We start from the raw sequence: 26,220 nt of genomic DNA on the forward strand, positions 1-26,220 counted from the left end.
CAGTAGATTTTAAATAAATCTTTTCTCAAAGTCAGAAAAATCTCCCAGTAGCAAAGCCTTTGTGAAAATGCCTTTTCGATCATGTCTTCATACCATGTTTAAGGTGATAATACATGGAAAAGCTGGGATTTTTGGCAAACATTACTGAAACTGAACAGTTTCACTTACCATACCATTCATCTACCCAGGCAAAAGCTTGTCGGTGGCCGATCATCAGTATATCCCGGATAACCTGATAACATGGAAATGCCGTTAAGCAGTTGGTAAGGATCCCCATGGAATCCATCCACACATACAAATCATCTCATTTTTAACTTCTTTTTATCTTATGGAATTTGTTCTCCCTATGTTTCAAAAAGGCGACAGAGGGCTGGAACCTCATATTTTGGGTGCAATTCCCATAGAGCAATCATTCTATCTGCCCCTCTGAATCTGCTCCAAACCTGACCCATTTTCCTGGGCTGGGGCAATTTCCTGCCATTGCAGGTGCCTGAGATGGGTCGAGCTCCAAAAGGGAATCTGCCAGAGTGAAGGGAGAACTCCTAGGCTGCTGCAACAGCAACAGAAAGAGTCAGGTGCACCACTTAGAGGAACAGAAAAACCCTTTCAAATGAAGGCCAAGATTGAGGCCTTTAGCAGTAAATGCTCAACTCAAACTGAAGAGATCCGTGAGCTCAAAGCTGTTATTGCTACTTCATGAAATTGTTCACTTAGTACCGTGGGAAGTGGCGGCAAGTGCAAAATTGACTGGGGACCTGGACCCTATCCCCTACTTTCATTTGCATGCAGTTGTTGGGGAAGGAGTGGCCAGCAGTAAATTTCAATTGGCAAGAAATTTAGATCAGAGGAGTGGGGAGTGTTATATTCCAGAAAGCCAGTTTGTGAAAGATAGTACTGGAGCCAATCTTCACTCAGTCTAACATTTATTTGCAGAGTGAAACATCACAAGTATATACCTTCTAACTCAACTATACCCCAATTTCACTGGGTGTCTCTCATTATATCTGCTCAAGTGAAACTCCAATTAATTCCTGCATATAATTAAACACAAGTGATATAAAATTAACAAGCGGTGGTAGATGTCACCACTAGAATTTCTCCCCATTCTTTGCCACTATCATGGTCAATTTTGGGCAGGATTATGAAGGACAATATAGTCAAGGTTGTCTGTAGGAACCATGCAAGTTTGATTTGGAAATTGACCATTGTAAAAGGACAAATGAAATTATATGTTGTCAAGGCATTGTCAGGTGTTCAGAACCTAAACATGAGTAATTGTTCATTAGCATTTCATGTAACAGTACCAATGTATCTTTTAATCATACGTGATAGCACCAAATTCAGAGGCTTTTACATTCTATAATAATTGTGGGGCCCTTCTGTAGTTTTTAGTTATGACAACAGAGTCCAAATTCCACATACATACTGGAACTTGTGTCAGTTAGGTCTATAAAAGAGACTGACTATTCCTTTCACAGGATATGTTGATTGCCAGAGTCTGAAACACTGGGCAGAATTTTACGGTTCCCCATCAGCATGTTTGCAGCTGGGGAGGGGAGGGAGGTGTTATATTCCCCTCATGGCTTTCCCACCACCCGTCCCGACCTCTCCACAATTTTATGGTAGGAAGGGCGAGGCCTAGGCTGGTCATCCCACCCTTGGCCCAATTGAGGCCCTTAAGTGGGCCACTAATGACCACTTAATGGCCGGTTTGCACCCAGACTCAATTTTGAGGCAGGTGGGAGGTGTTGTATGATGTTATATGTGCCTACAAGCCATTGTGATGTAAAGGTGCTTGGCAGAATAAGGATTAATATGTGATGAGAGAATAGCACTGCCCACTCTATGATGTATAGAGTCACATGGTATTAGACTCAGAGAGAACATTCTAGAAGCAGCTGGTAACAGTTGGTAGCAGCACCATTTATGCCATTAACTGGGATCTGTAAATAGCTAAAGATTAACAATAAATGGTTCATGTTTAAAATGCAAGTCTCAAGATCTCATCACTGAGACATCAAACGAGCCCATAACACAACAGGAGGAATTCAGCAGCAGGGGGAAAGCCACCCTACTCAGGTCTCGGATGGGAATTTCCACATTGGGCACCCTGCCAAAAGGTCTGCTCTTCTCTTTTGGTCCCTACATCAAGACCCCCACCTCCCTAGGCCTCACCTCCCCACCCCGCCATGAGACCACCCACACTTATCTGGTCCTGAAGTTTGGCATGTTGAATCTGGGGACGGTTTGTAGTCCCACTCCTGGCCACTGCTGCTACTGGAAACTACAGATCTGCTGGTCAATCAGATTGGCTAGCAGTTGAGGCAGGACGTCCTCCTGAGTGAGAGGGCGGAAGTCCCATCTCCAGCCTATTAATGCTCCTTGGAGTGCAGTATTGGCAGGGCAGGAAATCCTGTCAGCTGAAAAATCCTGCCCACTATTCTGAAAAGTGCTTCTGAAACTTCTTAATAGCTGATTCTAGCTCTGTTTTTCAAGTATCATTTTGCTGCATCTTTTCACTTGTATAGGGAATTTCGATCTGGGGTTGGGAATCTGAAGTTGGTATCAGCTCCAGGTCACAACCCTCCATGGCCTGGTTCAGACATGCCTGCTTTGATTTTTAGAGGGCCAGGCCAACTAATGGCAGGGAATGGGCTCACCTTCCAATTATGGATGGCAGGCGGGCTCCTGAGGCTGGAATGTCAATGGGAAGCCCTTTGCCACTCACACATCAGTAGCCCACTGACCGAGGTGGGAGCTGCTGATTCAGGACAGAGAGAGAGAGAGAAAAAAAGAGAGAGGATGCCTCAGTATGGAGATGCCTTCTGAAAAAGAGGTCGGTTTTTAAAAAGTTTAAAATGGCCATTACTACCTTGGCCGTGATCATGGAGTTACAACTGCAATTGGGCATTCCCTGGTTGGATGAAGCACGGCTGCCCCCACCCTCCCGCCTGTTCCCAATATGAGCCCACCATGGTTGCCTGGCCATGGCCCAGGCCAATGTTTCTTCCTTACATTGCCAACTAGAAATCCCAGTCAGCATAGGATTAGGTAGCTGTTCCAACCATGACCTGGCCTCTCTGAAAATGCTTCAGCATGACGTGAGGCAGCACGAAATTGCAGGCTCCTTACTTCTAATCCCAACTTGGACCCGTTTTAAAAACCCAGCTTATGTGTTTTTTTAATAAATAAACCTGACAGAGTTTTAGCCCGTACTAGTCTGGTGAGATATTACTTTTTACTTTCAAAGATGATGGGAGAATCATGTGGGCATCCAATGTATCCTTCAGTATGTAGATTACTACAATTGGGGGTTATTTGCTAGACCTGGATTACACTAATTTATACACAGCATGTTATAAGATACAGGTTTAGGTTGATAAAGATTTCAGGTTGCTAACAGAAATTGTCATTAGTTATGAATAAAAGCGCAAGTGTCAGGAAACATAGCAAGGATATATTCTGTACTATGTGTGAAAAATATTTTACTAAACTGGGAGGAGAGAAGTTATTACAATGGCTTAATAAAATAATTTTTCTTTAAATTTTACATACAAAGGAAACTATAAACCCACATGTTTAGCTGACATTTTATTTTCCTAGTGTCCATTACAAAAACATGGTCTGTTTGTACAGTATATGACCTGTTCATGTAACTAGCCAAGATGGGTCAACTAATACTAAAACAATAGTAAGTGGTGGGTGGGTGCCCAATGCACTGAGCCATGAATGTTAGGTTCACAGGACGGCACAGTAAGGATATCTTGATCCACCAACATAATGAGTCATGGAGTTACAGGGTGTGGTTTATATCCAAGGTCCCAATCTCACTCAGGCCATCAATGGCAGTGAATAATGGTAGGGAGGCTCTTCTTCCTTCTCCCACACAGGGCCAGTTGCACATGAGTAGTGGCAAAGCCCTGGGAAATTTATCTGCTTGATGACAGGGGCCAAAAGGGACAAGAACAACTAAAGATATGCTGGATCATAATAGACAGAATGGATGGTTTGCAGTGTTGACAATGTTATAGGATGGAATCTATGATTTATTTAGTGCAGATCAAGTTTTAAAAAAGCAGGAAAATTGTACAATTTATTTTGGTGTCTGGCTGCTTTTAATTAAATGTCGGAATAAGATGTATTGTTTCAGCTGAGAGACCAGATGTTCAGTGTAATTCAGCTGGTCATTTGGGATTTTGTTCCATGCTGTGTTGTGCTGTGTTCCAACAGAACGTTAAGGAGAAAATAGTTAAACAGAGCTGATATTCAACACATTAAATATGCAATAAAGTGAGTTGTGGCCATATATTTTTCCGGTGTAGGGGACAGAATCAGAAAACAGACCCTGCTAATAGGCAGCATTATTACAAGCATTCCAAGGAACATTGGTGATCATGTTTCAAAAATAAACTGTCTCTCTAAAAACTGACCTTTTTGATGAAGCTGTTGAAACGTTATGACAAAATAAATGAAAAATACAACAGCATTTTATTCAATTTCTCTTTTGTCATCTCCCTGCATTATCACCATTGAATGAGGAAGGGGTAGGGGGCAAAAGAACAAGTGGTCAGCTGTCTATTCGTTTTGTTTTGTAATCTGATGCTAAGAGATGTGGCTCTTCAAATTAGCCTCACTGCTTTCATTGAATGTAATAATTAGAGATAGTGTTACTGACCTCCATATCCAGGGTGACTCTTTGCTAACCTTGATGTTGATGGTTAATGTTATTGGCCATAGTGCCAAGGGCTATTGTTACTGGTTATAAATTACCGTCCAGTGTAACTGACTACTACACTGGTGATTCATTTTGTTATGCTGCTATAGTATCATATGGAGGAAATTGCATTAAAAGTGCACAGTTATAATTTACGCTGTTACTGCATCACTTTTTAGGCAGCATGATGCATCTTCATTTATGGACATTCAGGATGGGCTACATATCAAGTACATCATGTATATGCTCCTTCAATTTATTTCTGTGTTGCTTGACAAGGAATAGACAAAAACTGGAGGGGGAGTCCAGAAGTTAGAAACCTTATATTCCTCTGGATGACATCTTTGCATCTCAGAAAGAGCAGGAAAAGATGAAGATACAAGCATTCTTCAAGTTCAGGACTACTATCATCCAGCAATTAGTCTAGCATTTTTTCTCAACCATTCTCACCTAGGCACAAACCACAAACATGTAGGGCAGAATTTAATACCCTACCCTGAGGCGAATTTGGTGGCGGCAGAGGATTTAATCAGGCAGGAGGGTAGCGGGTAGGGACCCTGCCACCTTTCAGCCACTGTCCTGATTAAGTCAGTGGTGGGAAGGCCCATGGACAGCGCACCCCATCGCCGCCAATTGAGGTCCTTATGTGAAGCAACTAATGCCCTCTTAAGGACCTCTTAATGCCCACTAAAAGTGTGTGTGAGGGTGTGGGTCCTTTATTCAAATGCATTCAGTGTCTGATTGAGGAGCCCAGCATCAAGATGGGAGAGGGCCTACTGAGAGATACCCACTGTCCTTGCTGCCGACCCTCTTTCCCTGCAATCCCCAATCATGGCACCCTGCCTGCCATCATCACCTGTGGCTTGGGATCCAACGATGAACCTAGGCCTTGGGTGGGTGCCATATTGGCAGCAGCCACTGCCCTCCCAACCCCTCCCTCCCTCAGCCCCCGCAGTACAGCTGGCTCCAGCAGGTGGGACTTTTGCTCCTGGGGTCCTTGATCCTGCGGAAAGCCCACCACTGTCCAGTTAAGTGCTTGAGTGGCACTTAATTTGGCAGGTCTTCCCTAAATGACAATGTGGGGTTGCAAACTCCCACTGCTTCTATTAAATCCAGTCTGTAATGTGAGTTCAGATGGAAAGCATGTCGTGGAGCTTAGATTATGACATTTCACTTTTTTCTGTCATTATAGGCCTAGTACAGGAGCCTACCAGAACTACAAGTGGCCTAGGACAAGAAGGCATGTCACAGCGTCCTGAGTCTTTACTGTTAACATATGGAAGCACCAGTATCACCACATACATCCTACAGGATTCAGATGGTGAACTCTTGAAAGGGTAGCATCCTGCGAGCCACAGTGCATAGGTGAGAGGGAGCAAACGGTGGATGATATCTGTTGCCTGGAATGGTCCATGGCTCACAACAATAACAGTCTTTATTTTTGGAAATGAAGCAGTTCATGGTGTAGGTGGTAACATATTGGCATGGCAGAAGATTGCTAACTAACAGAAAGCAGAGAGTTGGTATAAATGGGTCTTTTTCTGGTTGGCAGGATGTGTTGAGTGGTGTGCCAAAGGGATCAGTGCTGGGGCCTCAGCTTTTTACAATTTATATAAATGACTTGGATGAAGGGACTGAAGGAATGGTTGCTAAATTTGCTGTTGACACAAAGATAGGTAGGAAAGTAAATTGTAAAGAGTATGTAAGGAGGCTACAAAGTGACATAGATAGGTTAAGTAAGTGGGCAAAGATCTGAGAAATGGAATATAATGTGGGCAAATGTGAAGTCATTCATTTTGGCAGGAAGAATAAAAAAGCTTATTATATAAATAGTGAGAGATTGCAGAACTCTGAGATTCAAAGGGATCTAGGTGTTCTAGTGCATGAATCACAAAAGATTAGTATGCAGGTACAGCAGGTAATTAGGAAAGCTAATAGAATGTTATCATTTATTGTGATGGGAATTGAATGCAAAAGTAAGGAGGTTATGCTTCAGTTGTACAGGGCATTGGTGAGACCACATCTGGAGTATTGTGTACAGTACTGGTCTCCTTATTTAAAGAAAGATGTAAATGCATTAGAAGCAGTTCAGAGAAGGTTTACTAGACTAATACCTGGAATGGCAGGTTGTCCTATGAGGAAAGGTAGGACAGGTTAGGCTTGTATCCACTGGAATTCAGAAGAGTAAGTGGTGACTTAATTGAAACTTTTAAGATCCTGAGGGGCCTTGACAGGGTGGATGTGGAGAGGATGTTTCCTCTTGTGGGAGAATCTAGAACCAGGGTCACTGTTTAAAAATAAGGGGTCGCTCATTTAAGATAGAGATGAGGAGAAATCTTTTTCTCTCAGAGGGTTGTGAGTCTTTGGAACTCTCTTCTCAAAAGGCGGTGGAAACAGAGTCTTTGAATATTTTTAAGGCAGAGCTAGATAGATTCTTGATTAACAAGGGGTGACAGGTTATCGCAGCGAGGCAGGAATGTGGGGTTGAGGTCATATTCAGATCAGCCATGATCTTACTGGATGGTGGAGCAGGCTCGAGGGGCCAAGCGGCCAACTTCTGCTCCTAATTCGTATGTTCTGTGACGTTGGGAAGACATGTCACAATTCTGATGTTATTCAGTGGAAAGGTGGTGAACAGAGGCAGAATCATGGAAGACAGTGAATGATGAGCTTGCCTACAGTGCTGCACCTAGGCTGAAAGTAGGTTGTAGGGCCCTTTCAACTGAGGATGAAACTGTGCAAATGCCTCTGTGCTCATTTGGAGCCTGTGAAGTCAGATTTCCTCAGTCATTGGAGTCAATGGAAAATAAAATTAGCAAGGTGTAAAATGGTCAGCTGATTTGCCATGAACCTATTTCAAACTATTGGTGCAAACCAATTTCACCCTAGAATATTAAACCATCACCATAAATTAGAACATACAAATATGCTCAGCTCCTAAAAAGACCCATGATCCATGATATTATGTATTGCAACTGCAAACCTTTTCACATTTCACATCATTTTGACTGACCTTGTGCACAAATTGCTCTACTCTTGTCTGAAGTCCCCAGACTTCGAATTTAACAGTCACCAATTTATAAGAACACATGATTGGCTTCTGATTTTCCCTCCAGCCTTCTTTCAGCATGCCTCGATGTGTCTTTTCTGACTTAAAATACCTGAGGTCCTGAAACATAATGAAATGTCACAGTAAATCAAGTGAATTTTATTTTTTATGTTTTTCAGCACAACTGTTAAAGTTACTGTGCTAGGCAACAATCCTGGAAGAAGAAACATTACCATTACATAGCTTAACATAGATGCATGCAATTCATAAGGTATACAATAATTTTATACCCAACATCAAGTTAAATTTTCTAGTTCACAGGCAACAAACACCTCATGAAGGTCAAAATTTCACATGTTTCACAAAATAAGAGTTTTTTTTAACGTTCTTATTTCCTGCTCATTCTTCCTTCAGTGCGTCATAATATCCCAGACAAAAAGCTGGGCAGGTAAACATCCCCAGGGGAGGATGTGCTTAACAGTGGTCAGTGGAGATTCATCCTCTTAATTTTCAATCCTTCCAGTTGAGAAATACGTGAGCTTTATAAAGCACTTCTGTCTGGCAGCACAGCTAAGACCGGAAATTGATGGCAAATGGGATTGTCAGTGTGAACCTGTTTCCTACTGTTATACTTCATAGTGCCTGATGTTCAAAAGCTCTATACTGCTGTTCCACCTGCAAAATACTTTTTTAAAAAATAGTACATTGCTTATTTTCTCCCTTTTGCATCTTTGGTCTTCCTGCCTAAGACACTAACAGCCCTCTTCCCCTGTTCGAAAGAGCAGGCAGGTGACCAGAGGCTAAGCCTTTTACAATACCCCTTTGTATGTGATGCCTTTGATAATTTTACTTCTAGTTGTCCCCTGCAGAGGAAAGTGTTTGGCCTCTGCTCAGTATCTGCCAGTGGTAAATCTCCTGCATTTGGAAATGCAGCCACAAATGCTTGCCTTTTGATTCATAGAGCGATATAGCACAGAAAGAAGCCATTCAGCTGATCGTGTCATTGAAAGAGCTATCCAATTTTCAGGTAAAATAGTGCATTCCAGGTCATTCCAGATTATCCCAGATTCCTTGGCACATTGTACTGAGCCATATGTCTGGCTCTAGAAGAAATTTGTAAAACTTTCAAAAAACGTGTAAGTTTCCCCAGATTTCATCTTATTAAATTTAAATTACACCAGACTGGCAACGATATCACAAGTGACTAACAGTCTCAGAGACACAGGTCTTGGCATGTCTCTTGGTAACAAAATGGAAAAGTTATGTCCTTATTTATTATCAGTATTTTTGTATTTCTGCATGTGTGTTAAAGGAAGAAAAGGGAAGAGTTGCATTTATATTGTGCCTTTCGTATCCCCAGCACGTGTCAAAGTGCTGTCCAGCCAATTAAGTACTTTATTATGTCACTCTCTCTGAAATCATACCGTGGGAACTTACTTAAGTACTTATACATTCTAGGTGTGTATTCAGCTCTCTCTCTCTCACACACACACAGATTTTACATTCATTTCAAGCACTTTCATTCATTTTCATTCTCAGACTTTTCATTTGTTCCAGTCTATGGTCCGAGATATTAACACATCAAAGCAAAACTGGTCGGTTAATGGCTTTGTGGTTGCTAATGTATCTGAGCGATCTTTAGTTATAAATTATATTTTGCATTGAAATTTACTCGATAAATCATTATTTAATTCTGTACTTCATTCTGTGTCAGATAATGGATGTGATAACATTGACTGTAAGCTCAATTGTAGTTTTTCAGGTCTTTGGCTACAGATAAACGCTCGATCCCAGATGTAGATTGATGATCATCCACTCTTATTAATATTACAACATGGAGATTCAATATGTACTTGGGGACAGGGACAGATGTGTGGATGTGATTGTTTTCCATGTCTTCAATTGTTAAACTCTAAGTTTTAAGTTGGTAACAAAGTTTTACTGAAAACCTATTTAACCTCATTATTTCTTTCCACCCTCCATTATTTAACCACCTTCTCATCTAATTTTACGCCCCCTCCCTGACAACACACATTGGGCAGGATTCTTTGGATGGCAGGGTTTCCTGCCCACTACCAAAAATGTCAGTGGGACGTCTGCAGCCCCACAACCATCAAATGTTCTGGCTAATTGACTGGAAATGGGACTTCCGCCCCTCACCCAGGAGTAAGTCCCACCTCTGATTGGCTGGCAGCTCAGGAGCCTCAGCAGTGCTACTAGGAACGGTGGCCACTGCTGAAGAAGTCAGGGGCCCTGCAGCTGACAGAACAGAGGCTGAAGATAATGAAAAAAATTATATAAAAATTAGATTGACTGGGGGGGGAAAGCTGTCTGAGGTCATTGCTGGGGCCACTGGGGCTGCCTTCCCTGCCCAACTTCTTTGAATGAAAAAATACTTCCTCCCTGGCTGCTGCCAGGAGGCTGCTCCCCACCTGACGGAGGATCCATCGATCAGGAGGCATTTTGAACCGAATGAAGGACTCCCTGGTAAAATGGTCCTTAATATGGCACTTGAATACTTAAATTTGCTTCTGTGTGGCAGGAAGCCTGTCGTTGGTGTTCCCACTATGGTAAAATTCCCTGAGTGGGCCAGCAAAATTCTCCCCCTCATTCAACCTGGGAAGACAAACAAACAAATAGCTCTCAAGGTCCTGCTAATGTTGTCCTACAAAGGCACAGGAGAGCTGCATGTAATGGCTGTATCTTTTGATGTTTCAACCCTCTCTGTAGTAAACTTTTGAGTCCATGTCACACATTTCTGCCTGAAGACAGAGATTTGAGCTTCATTTTGAATTCAAATTTGAAGCTTGAGCCAGAAGCCTCTTAGTGACAAAGCTGTTTTGAGAAGATTCCTGACCTGCCAGGCCCATGTGGGTTTTCCTCACACCGGTTAAATATGGAAATGAGCTGGATCCACCACCCTGCCTCAGGTTAAAATCCGCCCCCTCCTCATACTTAGGGCAAGCAGATTTTCAAAAGTCAAAATCGGGCCACATTGCAAAGCCTTGGGAATGCAGGGCTCCATGATGATGCACGTGTTGGGTGACCAATGACAGGAGTCTGGGGATGGGCACTTCAAGGTAGGAGGTCACGAATGACATCTTCTGGGATGTGTCCAACTAGAATTGGCAACCAATTAATAAGACACCCAATTATTGAAGACTGCAGTTACAAACCACAGACTTTTGTTTCAATTGCATTTCTGCCTCATTTTCTTTAAAAAAAAAACTGAACCAAGGCTTCGTTTGTTGCAAGATCCCAAGCAGAATCCTCTATTCCACTCTAACTTTACTGTGCAATGCACGATGGTAAGACCAATCTCCATTTACAAGCCTTGTTTGTTATCACTTGCACAATGGATTCCAATAAAAGATGTTTTCAGCCGGAAGCTGGAATTTTAAACTAGCAAATGTACCTCAAGTATGAGATGTTTTGTTTGCACCCAGAGCCGCAAGCAGGAAAGCACCCGGTCTTTCAAATGAATGTGATACAGCTCAACCGAACTCGGCTGCCACCTTTCTCAGCACTGATTGGTGGTTTACTAATGAGCGCCATTCAACTACCTCTTCAAGTGCAGCTTGCAATTGGCGGACACCATTGCCAATCTTCTGTCGCCATCCAGAGGCTGATTCCCTTCTGGCTCTGGATGCCTGTGAGAAGGATTTCTCCACATGCGGAAGCTTCCCAGTGTAGCCACTTAACGGTCAACAAGTGGGCGGCATTCAGGTTCCCAGAGTGCAGTGCAGAATGAGAAGCTTTTTTCGGGTTTGCCAACAGTAAATGGAACCTGAGGGGCGGGTTAAAGGCAGGGGTGGGGGAGCTAAAAACCGGGGCATTTGAGCAATTTGGAGAAAACTGTCGGGACACTGGGACATTTAATAAAAAACCAGGACGTCTGGTCAACCAACCCATACTGTCTGCCATTCAAAGGAAGAGTACAGTCATTGCAGAAAAAATGTTCCACTGTGTTACAGCAAAAACAAAATTATGCCCAGGATTTCAGGATGGTGGGGTTTCCCTTCCCGTCCTACAAAGATTTGGAGGTGAACACATCCTCACTGATACTGGGTGCCCTGCAGCTATTTAACGTTCCAACAAGCATTAATTGACTGGAGATGGGACTTCTGCCCCTCACTCGGGAGGAAATCACACTTCAGAGAGCTGCTGGTCAATCTGACTGGTCGGCTGCTCTAGTCCCAGCAGTGGACAGGCTGGGACTGCAAGCAGACCCCAGAGTCGAAGTCCCAGGAGTCCAGAGTTTTGTGCCTATGTAGCTGAAGGCAAGACCACCAATGCTGGAGCAATTAAAATTGGGATACTCAAGAGGATTAGAGGAGTGCAGATACCCTAAAGGATTGAAGGGCTGGAGGAGATTACAGAGACAGGGAGGGGTGAGGCCATTGAGAGATTTGAAAACAAGGATGATAATTTTAAAATCAAGGCATTGCTTAACTGTGAGCCAATGTGCGTCAGCGAACACAGGGGTAACAGGTGAATGCTATTTGGTGTGAGTTAGGACACGGGCAACAGAGTTGTGGATGACCTCAAGTTTACAGAGAGTAGAATGTGGGAGGCTGTCCAGGGGTGTTAGAATAGTCAAGTCTTGAGGTAACAAAGGCATGGATGAGGGTTTCAGCAGCAGAGTAGCTGAGGCAGGTGCAAAGACATGCAATGAAACACGGGATCTTAGAGAGTGCATGGAAATGGGGTTGAAAGCTTAGTTTGGCGTTAGATATGACATGGAGGCTTCGAAGAGTCTGTTTCAGGCTTAGAAAATTGCCAGGCAGATGGATGGAGTCAGTGGTGGGGACTAAAGGCAATGTCTTCATTTTTCCCAATACTTAATTGGAGGAAATTTCTGCTCATTCAGTAGTTAGATAAGCAGTCCGACAATTTAGAGACAATGGAAAGGTCGAGAGAGGTGGTGGTAATGTAGAGCTGGGTGCCATCAGTGTACATGTGGAAAGTGATTTTCAGATGATGTTGCTGAAAGGCAACATGTAAATGTGAAGCAGGAGGCATCCAAGGATAGATCCTTAGGGGATACCCGAGGTAATTGCAGGAATGGGCAAAGAAGCCATTGATGACAACTCTCTGGCTACGATTGGAAAGGTAAGCATGGAACCAGGTGAATGCAACCCCACCCAGCTGAAGTATGATGGAGAGGAGAATGGTGTGATCAACTGCATCAAAGGCTGCAGAAATATTGAGAAGGACAAGGAGGGATAGGGAAGGACAAAGAGGGATAGGGATAGTCTCCCTTTGTCATCGTCACGCAAGGTGTTATTTGTGACTTTGATAAGAGCCGTTTCTGTACACTGGAGGGTTTGGGAACCTGATTGGAGAGATTCAACATTCAATTCCAGGAAAGATGACCAGGAGTTTGGGAGGCAACAATGTTTTCAAGGGCTTTTGAGAGGAAATAGAGGTCAGAGATGGGGTAGTAGTTGCAAGGACAATGGTGTCAAGAGTTGTTTTATTTTGAGGAGAGGGATAAATTTGAAGGAGATAGAGGCTGAACCTGAGAAGAGAGAATCCTTAACAATGTCTACTAACATGGAGCCAGGAAAGGAACACAGCAGCTAAATTGTACACAGCAGGGTCCCACAGACAGCTCGGAGGTGAAGACCACATAATCTGTTTTAATGATGTTAGTTGAGGGATAAATATTAGCTATGGAGAATTCTCCCTGTTCTTCTTTGAAATATTGCCATGGGAACTTTTATGCCAACTTGAGAAGGCAAACAGGGTCTTGCTTTAAATATCTATTTTGAATCTTACACAGCAAATGGGAAAAATTGATATTAAGTTCTGAACTGTCAGAAGATCAGCTTATTCTGGATTTTTACATTATCTGCTGAAGCCAGAAAACTCAACTATCAACCAACAACTGTCACAAACAAAACCTGTTTTTTGATTCTTTAATGGGATCTTGGTGTCACTGGCTAGGCCAGCATTTGTGCCCTTGAGAAAGTGGGGGTGAGCCGCCTTCTTGAATCACTGCAAACCTTGTGGTGTAGGCCCCTGAAGCCATTCTATGTGTCGTCCCCAGAGCCAGTTTTCAAAATACCAGTCGGACAGGTAAGTAGAGTGGAGGATTCAGCAAGGAGCTGCTCCTTCAATCACAGGCCAGTCTTCTCCTGCGTTTGCTCACTAATGAGCCTACAGCAGCAAATGTGGGAGAGAAACAGTCTGTGATTGGAGGAGCAGCAAACACCAGTGGCAGTGAGTTTGCTGAGGGGAAAGAGGTTTTCTTTTGGCAGCGGTGGGGGGAACAGAGTACTGGGGCCGGGGAAGAGAGTGGTGGGGGGTGGGGGGGGGGTGAAATGAGGCTGCTGGGAACCCTGGGAAGGAAAGGCCAGCTGCGAGGCCTGGGAGTGAGACGCCACAGAACCCAGGATCAGAGGAGCAGGTAGTGGGGAAGAAGCTGGCAGGCACATGTGAGAGGTTGACTGAGAGTGTGAAAGTGCGTGTGTGCGTGCATGGTAAGTGCACATGTGTGTGTGGGAGTGAGAAAGTGAGTGAGAATGTGTGTGTGTGGGAGTGAGTGTGTGTGGAGTATATGAGTGAGAGAGTGAGTGAGTGTGTGAGAGAGTGAGTGAGAGTGTGTGTGTGGGAGTGAGAGGGTGAGGGATTGAGTGTGTGTGTGGGAGTGAGAAAGAGGGTGTGTGTCTGCCTTACTTTCAGTCTCAGGTTTCTCGCTCACTCTCACCACCACACATGAACACACACACAATACAATAGAGGGTGAGGGTGAATGAGTGAGCACCCTGAGACTGGGAGAAAAGTCTGGAACACATGCACTGACTCTCTCACATTCTGGTGATTTTTATCAATTACTCTTTTATTGCTATGAAATTGCATAATTTTTGCTCAGCAATTGTTTCATTTCTTAACATCTTAACATTTTAAAAAACTTCAATTTAATCTTGTAGCAAATCTTATCTTTCTGAAATTGGCACATCAGCCCATTGAGTAAGAAAAAAAAATGGAAATGTGGCCCACCCCCCCAAAAGCGAAAAGGTGGGATAAGCCTGGCATATTCTGTTGCCAATGTGCGTCGGTGGTGGCAGGAACGAATGTTTAAAGTGGTGGATGGGGTGTCAATCAGCTGGGCTGCTTTGAGCTTCGAGTGTTATTGGGCCTGCACTCATCCGAGCTGGCTGAGTCCTAAAGGACATAGCTGCTAGACTGGGTCTGCAGCAGGTAGTGAGGCAACCAACAAGAGGGAAAAACATACTTGACCTCATCCTCACTAACCTGCCTGCCACAGATGCATCTGTCCATGACAGTATTGGTAGCAGTGACCACCGCACAGTCATTGTGGAGATGAAGTCCTGCCTTCACATTGAAGTTGCCCGCCATCGTGTTGTGTGGCACTACCAACGTGCTAAATGCGATTGATTTTGAACAGATTTAGCAATTCAAGACCGGGCATTCATGAGGCGCTGTGGGCCATCAGCAGCAGCAGAATTATACTCGAACGCAATCTAACCTCATGCCCAGCATATCCCCCACTTTACCATTACCATCATGCCAGGGGATCAACCCTGGTTCAATGAAGAGTGCAGGAGGGCATACCAGGAGCAGCACCAGGCATAACTAACAATGAGGCGTCAACCTGGTGAAGCTATAACACAGACTACTTGCGTGCCAAACAGCATAAGCAGCAAGTGATAGACAGGGCTAAGCAATCCCACAACCAATGGATCAGATCTAATCTCTGCAGTCCTGTCACATCCAGTCATGAATGGTGGTGGGCAATTAAACAACTCACTGGAGGAGGAGGGTCCACAAACATCCCCATCCTCAATGATGGGGGAGCCCAGCACATCAATGCAAAAGATAAGGCTGAAGCATTTGCAACAATCTTCAGCCAGAAGTGCCGAGTGGATGATCCATCTGGGCCTCCTCCGGAAGTCCCCAGCATCACAGATACTCATCTTCAGCCAACTCAATTCACTCCACGTGATATCAAGAAACAACTGAGGACACTGGATTCTGCAAAGGCTATGGGCCCTGACAATATTCTGGCAATAGTACTGAACACTTATGCTCCAGAACTTCCTGCGCCCTTAGCCAAGCTGTTCCAGTGCAGCTACAACACTGGCATCTATCCGGCTATGTGGAAAATTGCCCAGATATGTCCTGTCCGCACAAAGCAGGATAAATCCAACCCTGTTAGAAATATATCCATTTAGCATGGTGGGCATTGCCAGACAACATAATGGAGGGTATCCTCAATGTGAAGAGGGGACTTCACCTTCACAAGGACTGGACAGTGGTCACTCCTACCAATACTGTCCTGAACAGCTGCAGCTGCTACAGGCAGATAGGTGAAGATGAGGTCAAGGTTCTCTCACCACCTGCTACAGGCCCAGTCTAGCAGCTATGTCCTTCAGGACTTGGCTCGGTCAGTAGGGGTGCTACTGAGCCACTCTTGGTGATTGAAGCCCCCCCACCCAAAGTAAAGTCTGTGCCCTTGCCACACTCAGTGTTTTATCCAGTTGGTGTTCGACATGGAGGAGTACTGATTCATCAGCTGAGGTGGGGTGGGGGGCATGGTAGGTGGTAATCAGCAGGAGGTTTCCTTGCTCATGTTTGACCTGAATGTTCAGAACTTCCAGGGCAACTCCATCCTGATTGTATGACTGTGCTTCCACCCTGTGGGTCTGTCCTGTCAGTGGGACAGGTAAGGTATGGTTCAGTGAGAATGACTCTGTCAGGCTGTTGCTTGACTAGTCTGTGGGACAGCTCTCTTGCTTTTGGCACAAGCCCCCAGATGTCAGTAAGGAGGATTTTGCAGGGTCAACAGGGCTGGGTGTGCCATTTCTGGTACCTAGGTCAATGCTGCATGATCTGTCCAATTTCATTCCTTTTTACTTTTCTGTAGCAGTTTGGTCCAACTGAGTGGCTTGCTAGGGCATTTCAGAGGGCATTTAATAGTCATCTTAATGGATCTGGAGTTGCATTGAGGCCAGGCCAGGTCAGGTAAGGATGGCAGATTTCCTTGCTCTAAAGGGAGTCAGATGGGTTTTTATATGACAATCGACGATAGTTATTGCAACTGCTTTTAATTCCAGATATATTAACTAATTTAATTTAAATTCCATCAGCTGTTGTGGTGGGATTTGATCCCCTGTCCCTCTTAGCATTAGCCTGAGTCTCTGGATTACTAATCCAGTGACATTACCACCGCCTCCCCCGACTGGTTGATTATCAACTGATTTGCAAAATTTGTCAAACAAATTTTCCTGAACATGACAATTAAATAGGAAATAAAATGCCTCTGTCAGTGCAACACTAATTCAGTGAACTCGTCAATTAAGCAATCAGCAGAAATGTGTTGCTACCTCCAAAAAGCTCCATGCTGTTGAGTTACAAAAGGAACTCAGGTCTTGGATCAGTGAAATGTTAAACTGCTGTAAAGTTCAAAAGACTAAAATGATTGAAACTGAGGAGGAATTTACACAAACAAAATCATACCAATGTGTAATGCGGGTTTAAAAGTTTTTTCGGGTATCTAAGTTAATTTTACATCCTGTGAGCTAATAGTTTATTGAACAAATCTGTTACCAACTTATTAAAGCTGAAAGATGCCAGCTTAATTTGCAGTTTATTAATGGGAACTACTGGAAAGGGAAAGGCTAGTGTTAATCTGTGAACGCTGACTGTGTTGTCGGCTTTCATTACTGAAGGCACAGATTGCTCAGACAGAACATCATCTATCAAATAGTCTGATCAACATTAATTCTTGGAGGTAATTGGACTGCCTAAAATTGACCTGGATGCTCAAAAAAATACAGTATTCAATATTTGTGTGAAATTATATAGAAAACAACAATTTAGATTTATCTATCATCTTTAATGTAATAAAATATCTCAATAAGCTTCACAAAAAGTGGAAAACAGACACCAAACAGCCATGAGAGAAGAATGAGGAAATCATGGTTGAATTGATAGGCTCTGATGAGGCTTTTGAAGAAGAGTTTTTTTTAATTCATTCTTGGGATGTGAGCGTCACTGGCAAGGCTAGCATAAAGGTCCATCACTAACTGTCCTTGAGAATGTGGCGGTAAGCTACCTACTTGAACTGCTGCAGTTCGTGTGGTGTAGGTACACCCACAGTGTTGTTAGGGAGGGAGTTCTAGGATTTTGACCCAGTGATAATGAAGGAACAGCATGTGATTTGTAGGGGAACTGGCAGGCGATGGTGATTTCATGCACCTGCTCTTGTTTTTTTTAGGTGGTAGAGTCCTTGGGTTTGGAAAGTGCAATCAAAGGACCCTTGGTGAATTGCTGCAGTGCATCTTGTACATGGTACACACTGCTATCGCTGTGTGTCAGTGATGAAGGGAGTGAATGTTTATGGTGGTGGATGGGGTGCTGATCAAGCGGGCTGTGTTGTCTTGGATGGCGTCTAGTTTCTTGAGTGTTGTTGGAGTTGCACTCATCCAGGCAAATGGAGAGTATTCCATCACACTCCTGACCTGTGCCTCGTAGATAGTGGACAGGGTTTGGGAAGTCAGGAGCTTAGTTACTCATCACAGAATTCCTAGCCTCTGACCTGCTCTTGTAATCTATATATATATATATATATACATATATATATATGGCCGGTCCAGTCAGTGTGAGATATAGCAAGCAGGAAGAGCTGCAGCTGAGACTCCCAGAGTGTGGAGAAAAATGGGATGGATGGGGTGGGGTGAATGGTATAGAGGAGGCCAGAGTTGAATAACTGGAGTGTGTGAAATGGTATGTCTGATTGTAGAGGTAGGTATGGGCAAGTCCATAGAGGGATTTTTGTCTGAAGACAAGGGTTTTGAATTCATTACGGTGGGAATGGGGAGCAGTGGAGGTTGGCAAAAACAGATAGGGAACAGAACTTAAGAGTTGAAAACATACAAAATACTTTGTCAATTTAGATCCTTCCTCTTGTAGCCTGTTCAGGAGAGTGCATTTGCCTTCATCCGACTTAGAATTTCAGAAATTTTGAAAATCCTTACATGGCAAATCATAGCAAAGAAGACTTGCAAAATACCATTAACTCAATGCATTTCGAACACCATTTCAACCTTTTTTATACAGTACAGAATTGACAAAGTTGCATGATAAAGCTGCTACATAATTTATAATACTGTAAGGAAAAATAAAATTACAAACCAACAAAGAAGAGTTCTGGGGAGGAATTGTCACTTTGGTCCCCTTCATGAATTATACATAATACAGTGTGGTGAAGGAGAAAATAACTATAAAGTACAATCCCTTCTGGCAACTGACATTTTGAAGAAAACAGCTACTTCAAAGAAGTTGTTAAATATGGAATGCTTCTAAAGCTGTTTGTTCAATCTGATTTAACTGATGGTGGTAACCTGAAAGGTTAGAATGAAGAATAGGTTTTACATGTGTTTAGAATCATTGAATTTTCCAGTGCAGCAACAGACCACGATTCACAGATAACTTCTTCCTGTCGTGTGACTGCAATTAATTAAGTTTCACCATTGTAAGAAACTGAGGTGATTCCAAATTTTTCAGAAGATTTAAGCTGGAGTGGTACCAATTTTGTATCACGTTCCAATAGATGACTCAAATTCAAATGTCAGCTTTTCTACCAGAAAGGCCCATTATTCAATATTCACCACTTGATGGTTTGACCAACTGTTTTTTGAAATAATTGTAAAAGTAATGCAATTAGAGGTGACAACTTAAGGGATAGATACTGTGATAGCTAAAAAAAAGGGATCAAACAGCACTCTGCCTAATAACCAGCTATAATAATTATTGTGAATCCTAACATCATTTAGTTATCACTGTTGACTGTCTTTGAATATTTTAATTAAGACAGTGAGTGTTTGAGTGTTGACAACACAATTAAGACAGGTTAAGGAACTGGAAGAGAGGAGACATTAATATTGGACCTAACAGTGTGAGGAAGGTGGAAGCAGTGTGTACACACAAGTGAGATTACGCAATTATATACCTTGGGGTTCCTGTTCTCCCTGACAAGATCAGCTGGTTTGATGCCCTCTATTGCAGGTAAAACTACTGTCTGGCTCAGTGCAGCCAGGAGGTGTGCCTGCAACATCAGGGTCATGGCTGTGCTGATGATCCATGATCTTCTTGGATGACTTGTAAAGTGCACAATTTCTGAAGCACGATATTTAGATCAATGTTTCCCCACTGATGTTAATTCAATTCTCTCATATTGTTGGGATCCTTAACTCCTCCAAGCCAGGTGCATCCTCATTGGATGAGGGGGAAAACTGGCAGGATAGTTAACCCTGTCTCCTCTACTGGACCTGTTAGCAGTCAGTTACACATTACTAACAGTGTAGGATAGCATAAGCCTGAGAACATTACGTGGTGTGGGGGAAAAAAGGGAAGAAAATAATTCACAAAAATGAAGTGAAATAATTAACATATTCCATCTATAACATCAGTGCTGTTATATCATGGTTTTACAGACCAGTTACAAGTTGTGTTTAATCACAAAACATAGTGACTAATGTTCACAAATAAACATCTCTTCATCTATATTTATCAAATAGCTCGTTAGTTTGGTTAATTAAGATAGGGGATCACTATGCAGTTTAATGGAATATGCTCATATGCTGCATGATATATCATTAACAAACTTGAAATGGGTATTGTATGGGTCATGCATTATCAATACTCGGGTTCCTTCTTATGAACAATGCAGTTGTGATTTAATTAACTGGAGACTGAATGGGAATTGGTCTGAATTCCACTTAGAATTGAAGTTACGTGAACTTAAAAATATTTTCTAATTCCTAGTTTAAGAACTTGGTAAAGTGGTTTATTTCTGCATTTGTGGAAAATGATTTGAAGTTACTCTATCGACAATAGATGCTTCTATTCAGGTTGATCAAAAAGTGCAAAAGAGAAATTGAAATGATAAAATTTCATGAAATGCAATTAAACTAAGCAGTACATATTGGTAATTGTAAAAAAAAAACTTTCACATGATGTATTTCCCATTGAGCTGGAAATTTAACTAAAGTAGAAAATATCACTCCAGGGTAAGAATTACATATCAGGTGTGGGTTTTACTACTATGAAAGAAGTTGTGGAGAGAAATGATATTAGAGGTTTAGCACTGATCCTTTGTCAGGTTTTGATGCAGCACAGACTAAGGAAAAGATTAGAGAATAAAATTCAAATTGTATATGAAATATAACGAAAACTTTTGTAGCAGCAAACTATGACTTAAATGCTGTGCAGATTAATTGAATTTGGCGAAAGGTCATTTTGATCCAGAATCACACAGTGACTCTATTACTTCATGAAAATTAAAGAAGCTAAAATAGCAGAAAAATGATTCCCTTCTCTTAGCTCGATTAGTCCTCTGTAAGTTACCCCTGTATTCAATGCTCCAAGTGAACTAATGTAGGGAAGATGGGCTGGTTAGCGGTGCTATGTTTAATCTACAACTCAGATTAGTTGACAAACTGGCAGCAGAATTTTAGTGCATTTAGTAGAGCAAAACCACAATCTGTGTGCAAAGAATCAGCTCGTGATATTTTTACACATAGTGCACAGGAGAGATCTTCCCCTGCAGAAGGCAGCTGACATTAATGATTGCTCCTTTACTACTTAGGTTAGTGGAAGGTACTAATTGCAAAGGTTAATTGAAGCATTGTTGTGCGTTTCCCTAAGCAACACGGATAAGAGAGACAGTCTATTTCTGGTAGAAAATAGGCTGCGAGGGCAGTAAAGTGTTCGACCATCATAGGGAGAGGCTGGTTGAAGGCTAGGTCCTCACAGGAAGGAAGAATCTGTGGGAGAGTCACCTGAGTTGTTGTGCACTTCCTAGAGGGTGATTACAGACTGACTGTTGCAGTTTCTTGGGAGTAGGGAAGACCTTGCCTTGGGATTATGTGAAATAAAAGAAAAAGAAATGTTGGTGATGGTCTTAACATGAAGTATTTCAAGGCCACAGAACATCAGCATCAGAGTTACAAAATAATGCACTCTTACGTTGTGTGCAACATAATTATTTAGTAACCAACAGTGACACATGGAATATAAGTGGAAAATGTTGCAAATACTCAGAGGTGCCTGACATATACTGAGCATTTACAGTAATTCTATTTATATTTCAGATTTCCAGTATCTGCAGTGTTTTGCCTTTTTGAGACAAGTGGAACATACAATGTAATCCATGGATATGGTATAAATCATATTACATATATGCAGAGTCTGCAAATTGCACCAATTTTTCTTGCAGCCTAAAAGGCTCTAAGGCTCATTTAATACAGTAGTTTTCAAAATTGTTGGACCCCTTTTCAAATGGATTAATAATCATAGACACCAGCCCTCTAAATTATAATGCTATACACTACTCCAAATATGGAAGTGTTGCATGTAAAGTATTTTATTTATGCTTTTAAGAAATAAGTTATATACTTACAGATATTAGTGAGATAGGTCTCACTGCAGAGTTTGCCTTATCCTTGGCAGGGGCAGAGAGAAAGGAGGAGCCCGGGGGAGGGCAGTAGCCAAGAGAGAGCAAGAGCACAGAGAGAACTGGAGCAGAAAGACAGCAGCAGCACAGAAAAAGCAGAGACATATGGAGGGTGCAGGAGCCCGGAGGCAGCAGGAGAGCTGGGGAAGCAAGAGAGCTTCTTAATGACCCTTAATGTCACCTATTCGCACATCCCTTGGATAATATCACCACCTTCAACACCTCTTTGTGCTTTTGTCTATGACATCTTTTGGCTATCTCCACCTATCACTGGCCCTCTATCCAGCTCTACTTGTCCCACCCCTCCTTAAACCAGCTTATATTTCACCTCTTTTCTATTTTTCCTTAGTTCTGTTGAAGAGTCATATGGACTCAAAACGTTAACTGTGTTCCTCTCCGCAGATGCTGTCAGACCTGCTGAGTTTTTCCAGGTATTTTTATTTTGAAGCAAGAGAGCTGGTGGGGACGGGGTGGGGGGGAGCAGGAAGAGCAGGGGTGCGGGGAGAGCAAGAGTGCGGAGAGAGCAAGAGTGCGGGGGAGAGCAAGAGTGTGGAGCAGGATCCTGGGGGAAGCAAGAGCCCAGGAGGCTGGAGAAAGCAGGAGTCCAGAAAAAGCATGAGCCCGGAGAAAGTAGGACCGGGGGAAGAATGGGACCACAGTGAGTGAAGGAGCATGGAGAACACTGGAGCATGGAGAATGCAGGAGCACGGGGTGGAGCAGAACATGCCTTCGGCCGCCACACACCTGCTTACTTTTGAGCACAGCACCATTGGCAGTCACCATGTCGCACGCCCGAAGGCTAGCCTGTGTTACAGACTCCTGTGGAAGGTCTCTGTGGACTCCCAGTTTGAGAACCAGTGATTTCAATATTGCACTACGTGGTGTGTTAGAGGGCTGTACAGACTCAGAAGGTAGCCAGCTTCAATTTCTGATCTGTTTTGAGTTATGCACTGCAATTGGCCTCTTGTGAAAAGGAGGGAAATCAGCCAGCATTCCTGTTCTTGAAACAATCATTACCTACTGACTTCTGTGGGAAGATGTATGGTCACCCGGTGATGACAAGATTGGGTTCAGTTGTGACATCACTTATGGTTTAAAAGACACCTGATGTAACTCACTAGGCTCCTCCACAGGGTAAAGGCAATACAAGACTCCAAATACCCACATAACCATAATCCAACCTGAGTTACTGTGTATATGAGAGGGTCAAAAAAATGATCAGGTGCACTGAGGTTTGAGAAATTTGGAAAATATAATGGTTGAGCTCAGCATGAGATATAGGGCAGAATTTTCTGCCCGTCAGGCAGGCCCGACCCAATCTCCGGCGGGCGGGGAGCTGATCCCCGTCGGAGAAGTGGGCCCCGCCATTTTACGTGGGCGGGCCAATTAAGGCCCGCCCAGCGTGACGTCAGGTGGGAAGTGCTATGCGCTTCCTGTGCGGGTGGGGGGGGATTCCCCAAAAGCGAGAGTGCGCTCTTTCGTGCATACGCACGAAAGAGCACACATCTCCCTGAGGCTAAGTGCTGCCTCAGGGAGATCGCTTCCACATTGAAAAATATTAAAAATAGAAAAAAAAAATTCCCTAACATGTCTCCCTCATGTGACAATGTCACATGAGATGGGGCATGTTCATAATTTACATAATAACTCTATTAAAATTTTTGAAACCCTGCATGAAACCTCATTCCGCCGGTTGGTGAGGTTTCATGTTTTATCTATTTGCCACTGGGGCTCCTGGCCTGCCCACCAACCTTAAGGTTGGACGGGCAGGTCCTTTAATTGTATAAATGATCCTGTCAATGGCCTCAATTGGCCATTGACAAGTCGGCAGGCCTGCAGCTGATTTTGCTGCAGGCCCGCCTTCCTGAAAATTTAAATGGGGCGGGATGACGTCGGGGGTTCCACGCCCCCTGCTCGCCAACGGCAAAATTCTGCCCATAGAATGTGAAAAAGATTCAACAAGGACCAGAGCAGATTAAAGATAATGAAGATTGACTAGACTAATGTCAGCTTGTCATTTCACTCTCCACTGTAAAATGTCACGTAAAATATTTTCTTACAATGGGATAAAAGTGGATTACTTACTGCCTAAAAATGACCAGCATGATGTCAAATTGCTTGTGTAACCAATTTAATCTAGTTTGCAACAACATCACCAACTTTACCTGTCACATATTTTTAAGTCCGACTATCCTCTAGGACCACTGCTCAATTATTTTATTTCCTTACAAATTAAAAAACCTATACAGTTTTACATTCTCATTCAATATTATAAAACATAACCTGCCTCAGTAAATTCAATTCTCAGTCAGGATACAGCAAAAAAAGGTTATCCGCTTCAAATGTTATCTGCAGCTTTCCTGAGCAAAGGTGCAAAATCCAGCATCCCATCTATCAGTGAGCACAGTGTCTCCAAAAAAAAAAATGCTCACCTACCTCAGAATCTTTGTAATAGCGTTCAGGAATTTCATCATATGCAATATCAATGAAACACACGTCCCTTTCAATTTCTTTCGCCTCAGAATCGAAGATCTGAAACAGATATATAATTATGTAAAATAATAAAACAGAACTTGGTTGGTCAATTATCATTAAAGGGAGTGTAACAGACACCGCTAAGTTAATTAGAAGATAGCAATTCAATCATGGAATTACAATTAGGCAGAACAGGTATCACATATTGAAAAAAACAGGAGACATGCATACTTAATGAATAGTGTTGAACTGGGGCAGAGTATGAAATAGGTCTCAGGATGTTAGCTGACTCAATATTTAACATCTAGTCATTACGCAGGAATTAATTACATTCAGACTGGACCACAAACGATGAGCAATGTTTAACATTAGCTTTTTTAAAAATCTCCTTGCCTTCCAGGTTTTAAGGATTTGGAATGGTGAAGATGTCAATCTGGAACAAACATTTAAAGCAAAAAGATTGAGAATCACATGGGTTCTCTTTACCTAAATGTCACGACTCACTGGGGATAGTGCACTGTAATATCAAGCCCCACTGTGCCCCGAGCCATGACAAATGTGAAAAGTTTGACCAAACCACCAGATTGCCCCAATTCTACCTAACTGTTTAATTTAGGTTAACAGAATACGAGCACCAAATTTGTAAACTTAATCAGTAAATAACTGTTTACTGAACCAACTATTGATAACCAGTGGCAAAAGAAAGAAATATGAACTGCTCATTTCTAACACTATAACTTAAACTCTGCCCCCTTCTTAAATCCCTATACACACACATACAAGACACATAAGACACACAAAAACATGGATTTTAAGAGTGGGATAAAACAGTTCAACAGCATTAATTCCAGAGTACAGGAGTCAATGGGCTGATTTTGATCGATGTCTTCCAAATTCCTTTCAGTTCTTGTTGATGGCACAAGGTGGTCTTCCAGCACTTTCGGTATTTAGTTCATTGGTTGAGCACTTGCCTTTCAATGTCTCTGACAATGATTTTCCCCTTTTGCCTCTTGACAGGGGTTTTCAGGGAGAGAGCAGGTTATAAAGATATGAGAAGAAAAAGCCACATAGCCATTATTATGGAATTGCTGGAATCTTCCACACACAGGAGAAAGAGGTTTTAGGGCTTGTTCCTTTCAGGCTAGGAGCTATTCTGCTGCACTGCTTCTCACTGCTGGTCACCTGGTCAGGAGCGAATTAAAACGTTGTTGCCAGGCAGTTCCCTTGGTCCAGCACTCCTTTCCAGCACCGTCCTGTTTTTCATGGCACATTCAGTTCCAGGACTGCAACATTGTATAGATCTCTCATCCTGTCCCAGTGGACATGTCTTTCAACCTGCAGCCATTGTAATTTTAATTCACAGTCCGACAGAAAATAAAAATATAAGTTTTTTTACAACAGTCCAACAGGAATAAAAAGATATGCTCCTTACATAAAATAGAATGCAAAGCAAAGAAAGTGGGTTATACACAATATGTGACCATGAAGAATATAGTC

The 26,220-nt window shown here is 42.7% G+C and overlaps 1 protein-coding gene across 1 annotated transcript in view; it reads right to left on the minus strand.

Moving 5' to 3' along the window:
* Positions 1 to 26,220, minus strand: part of LOC144667590 (cytoplasmic phosphatidylinositol transfer protein 1-like) — a 283,402-nt gene that overhangs the window by 12,724 nt on the left and 244,458 nt on the right. Inside the window, exons 6-8 of the mRNA XM_078529012.1 lie at positions 24,685 to 24,780; positions 7,728 to 7,883; positions 169 to 232 (exon numbers count right to left, since the gene is read on the minus strand). Of these exons, the coding sequence (XP_078385138.1) occupies positions 169 to 232; positions 7,728 to 7,883; positions 24,685 to 24,780 (316 nt within the window). The remainder of the gene's footprint in view (positions 1 to 168; positions 233 to 7,727; positions 7,884 to 24,684; positions 24,781 to 26,220) is intronic.

This window comes from Cetorhinus maximus, chromosome 24 (genome assembly GCF_964194155.1).
Source record: "Cetorhinus maximus chromosome 24, sCetMax3.hap1.1, whole genome shotgun sequence".
Lineage (NCBI taxonomy): Eukaryota > Metazoa > Chordata > Chondrichthyes > Lamniformes > Cetorhinidae > Cetorhinus > Cetorhinus maximus.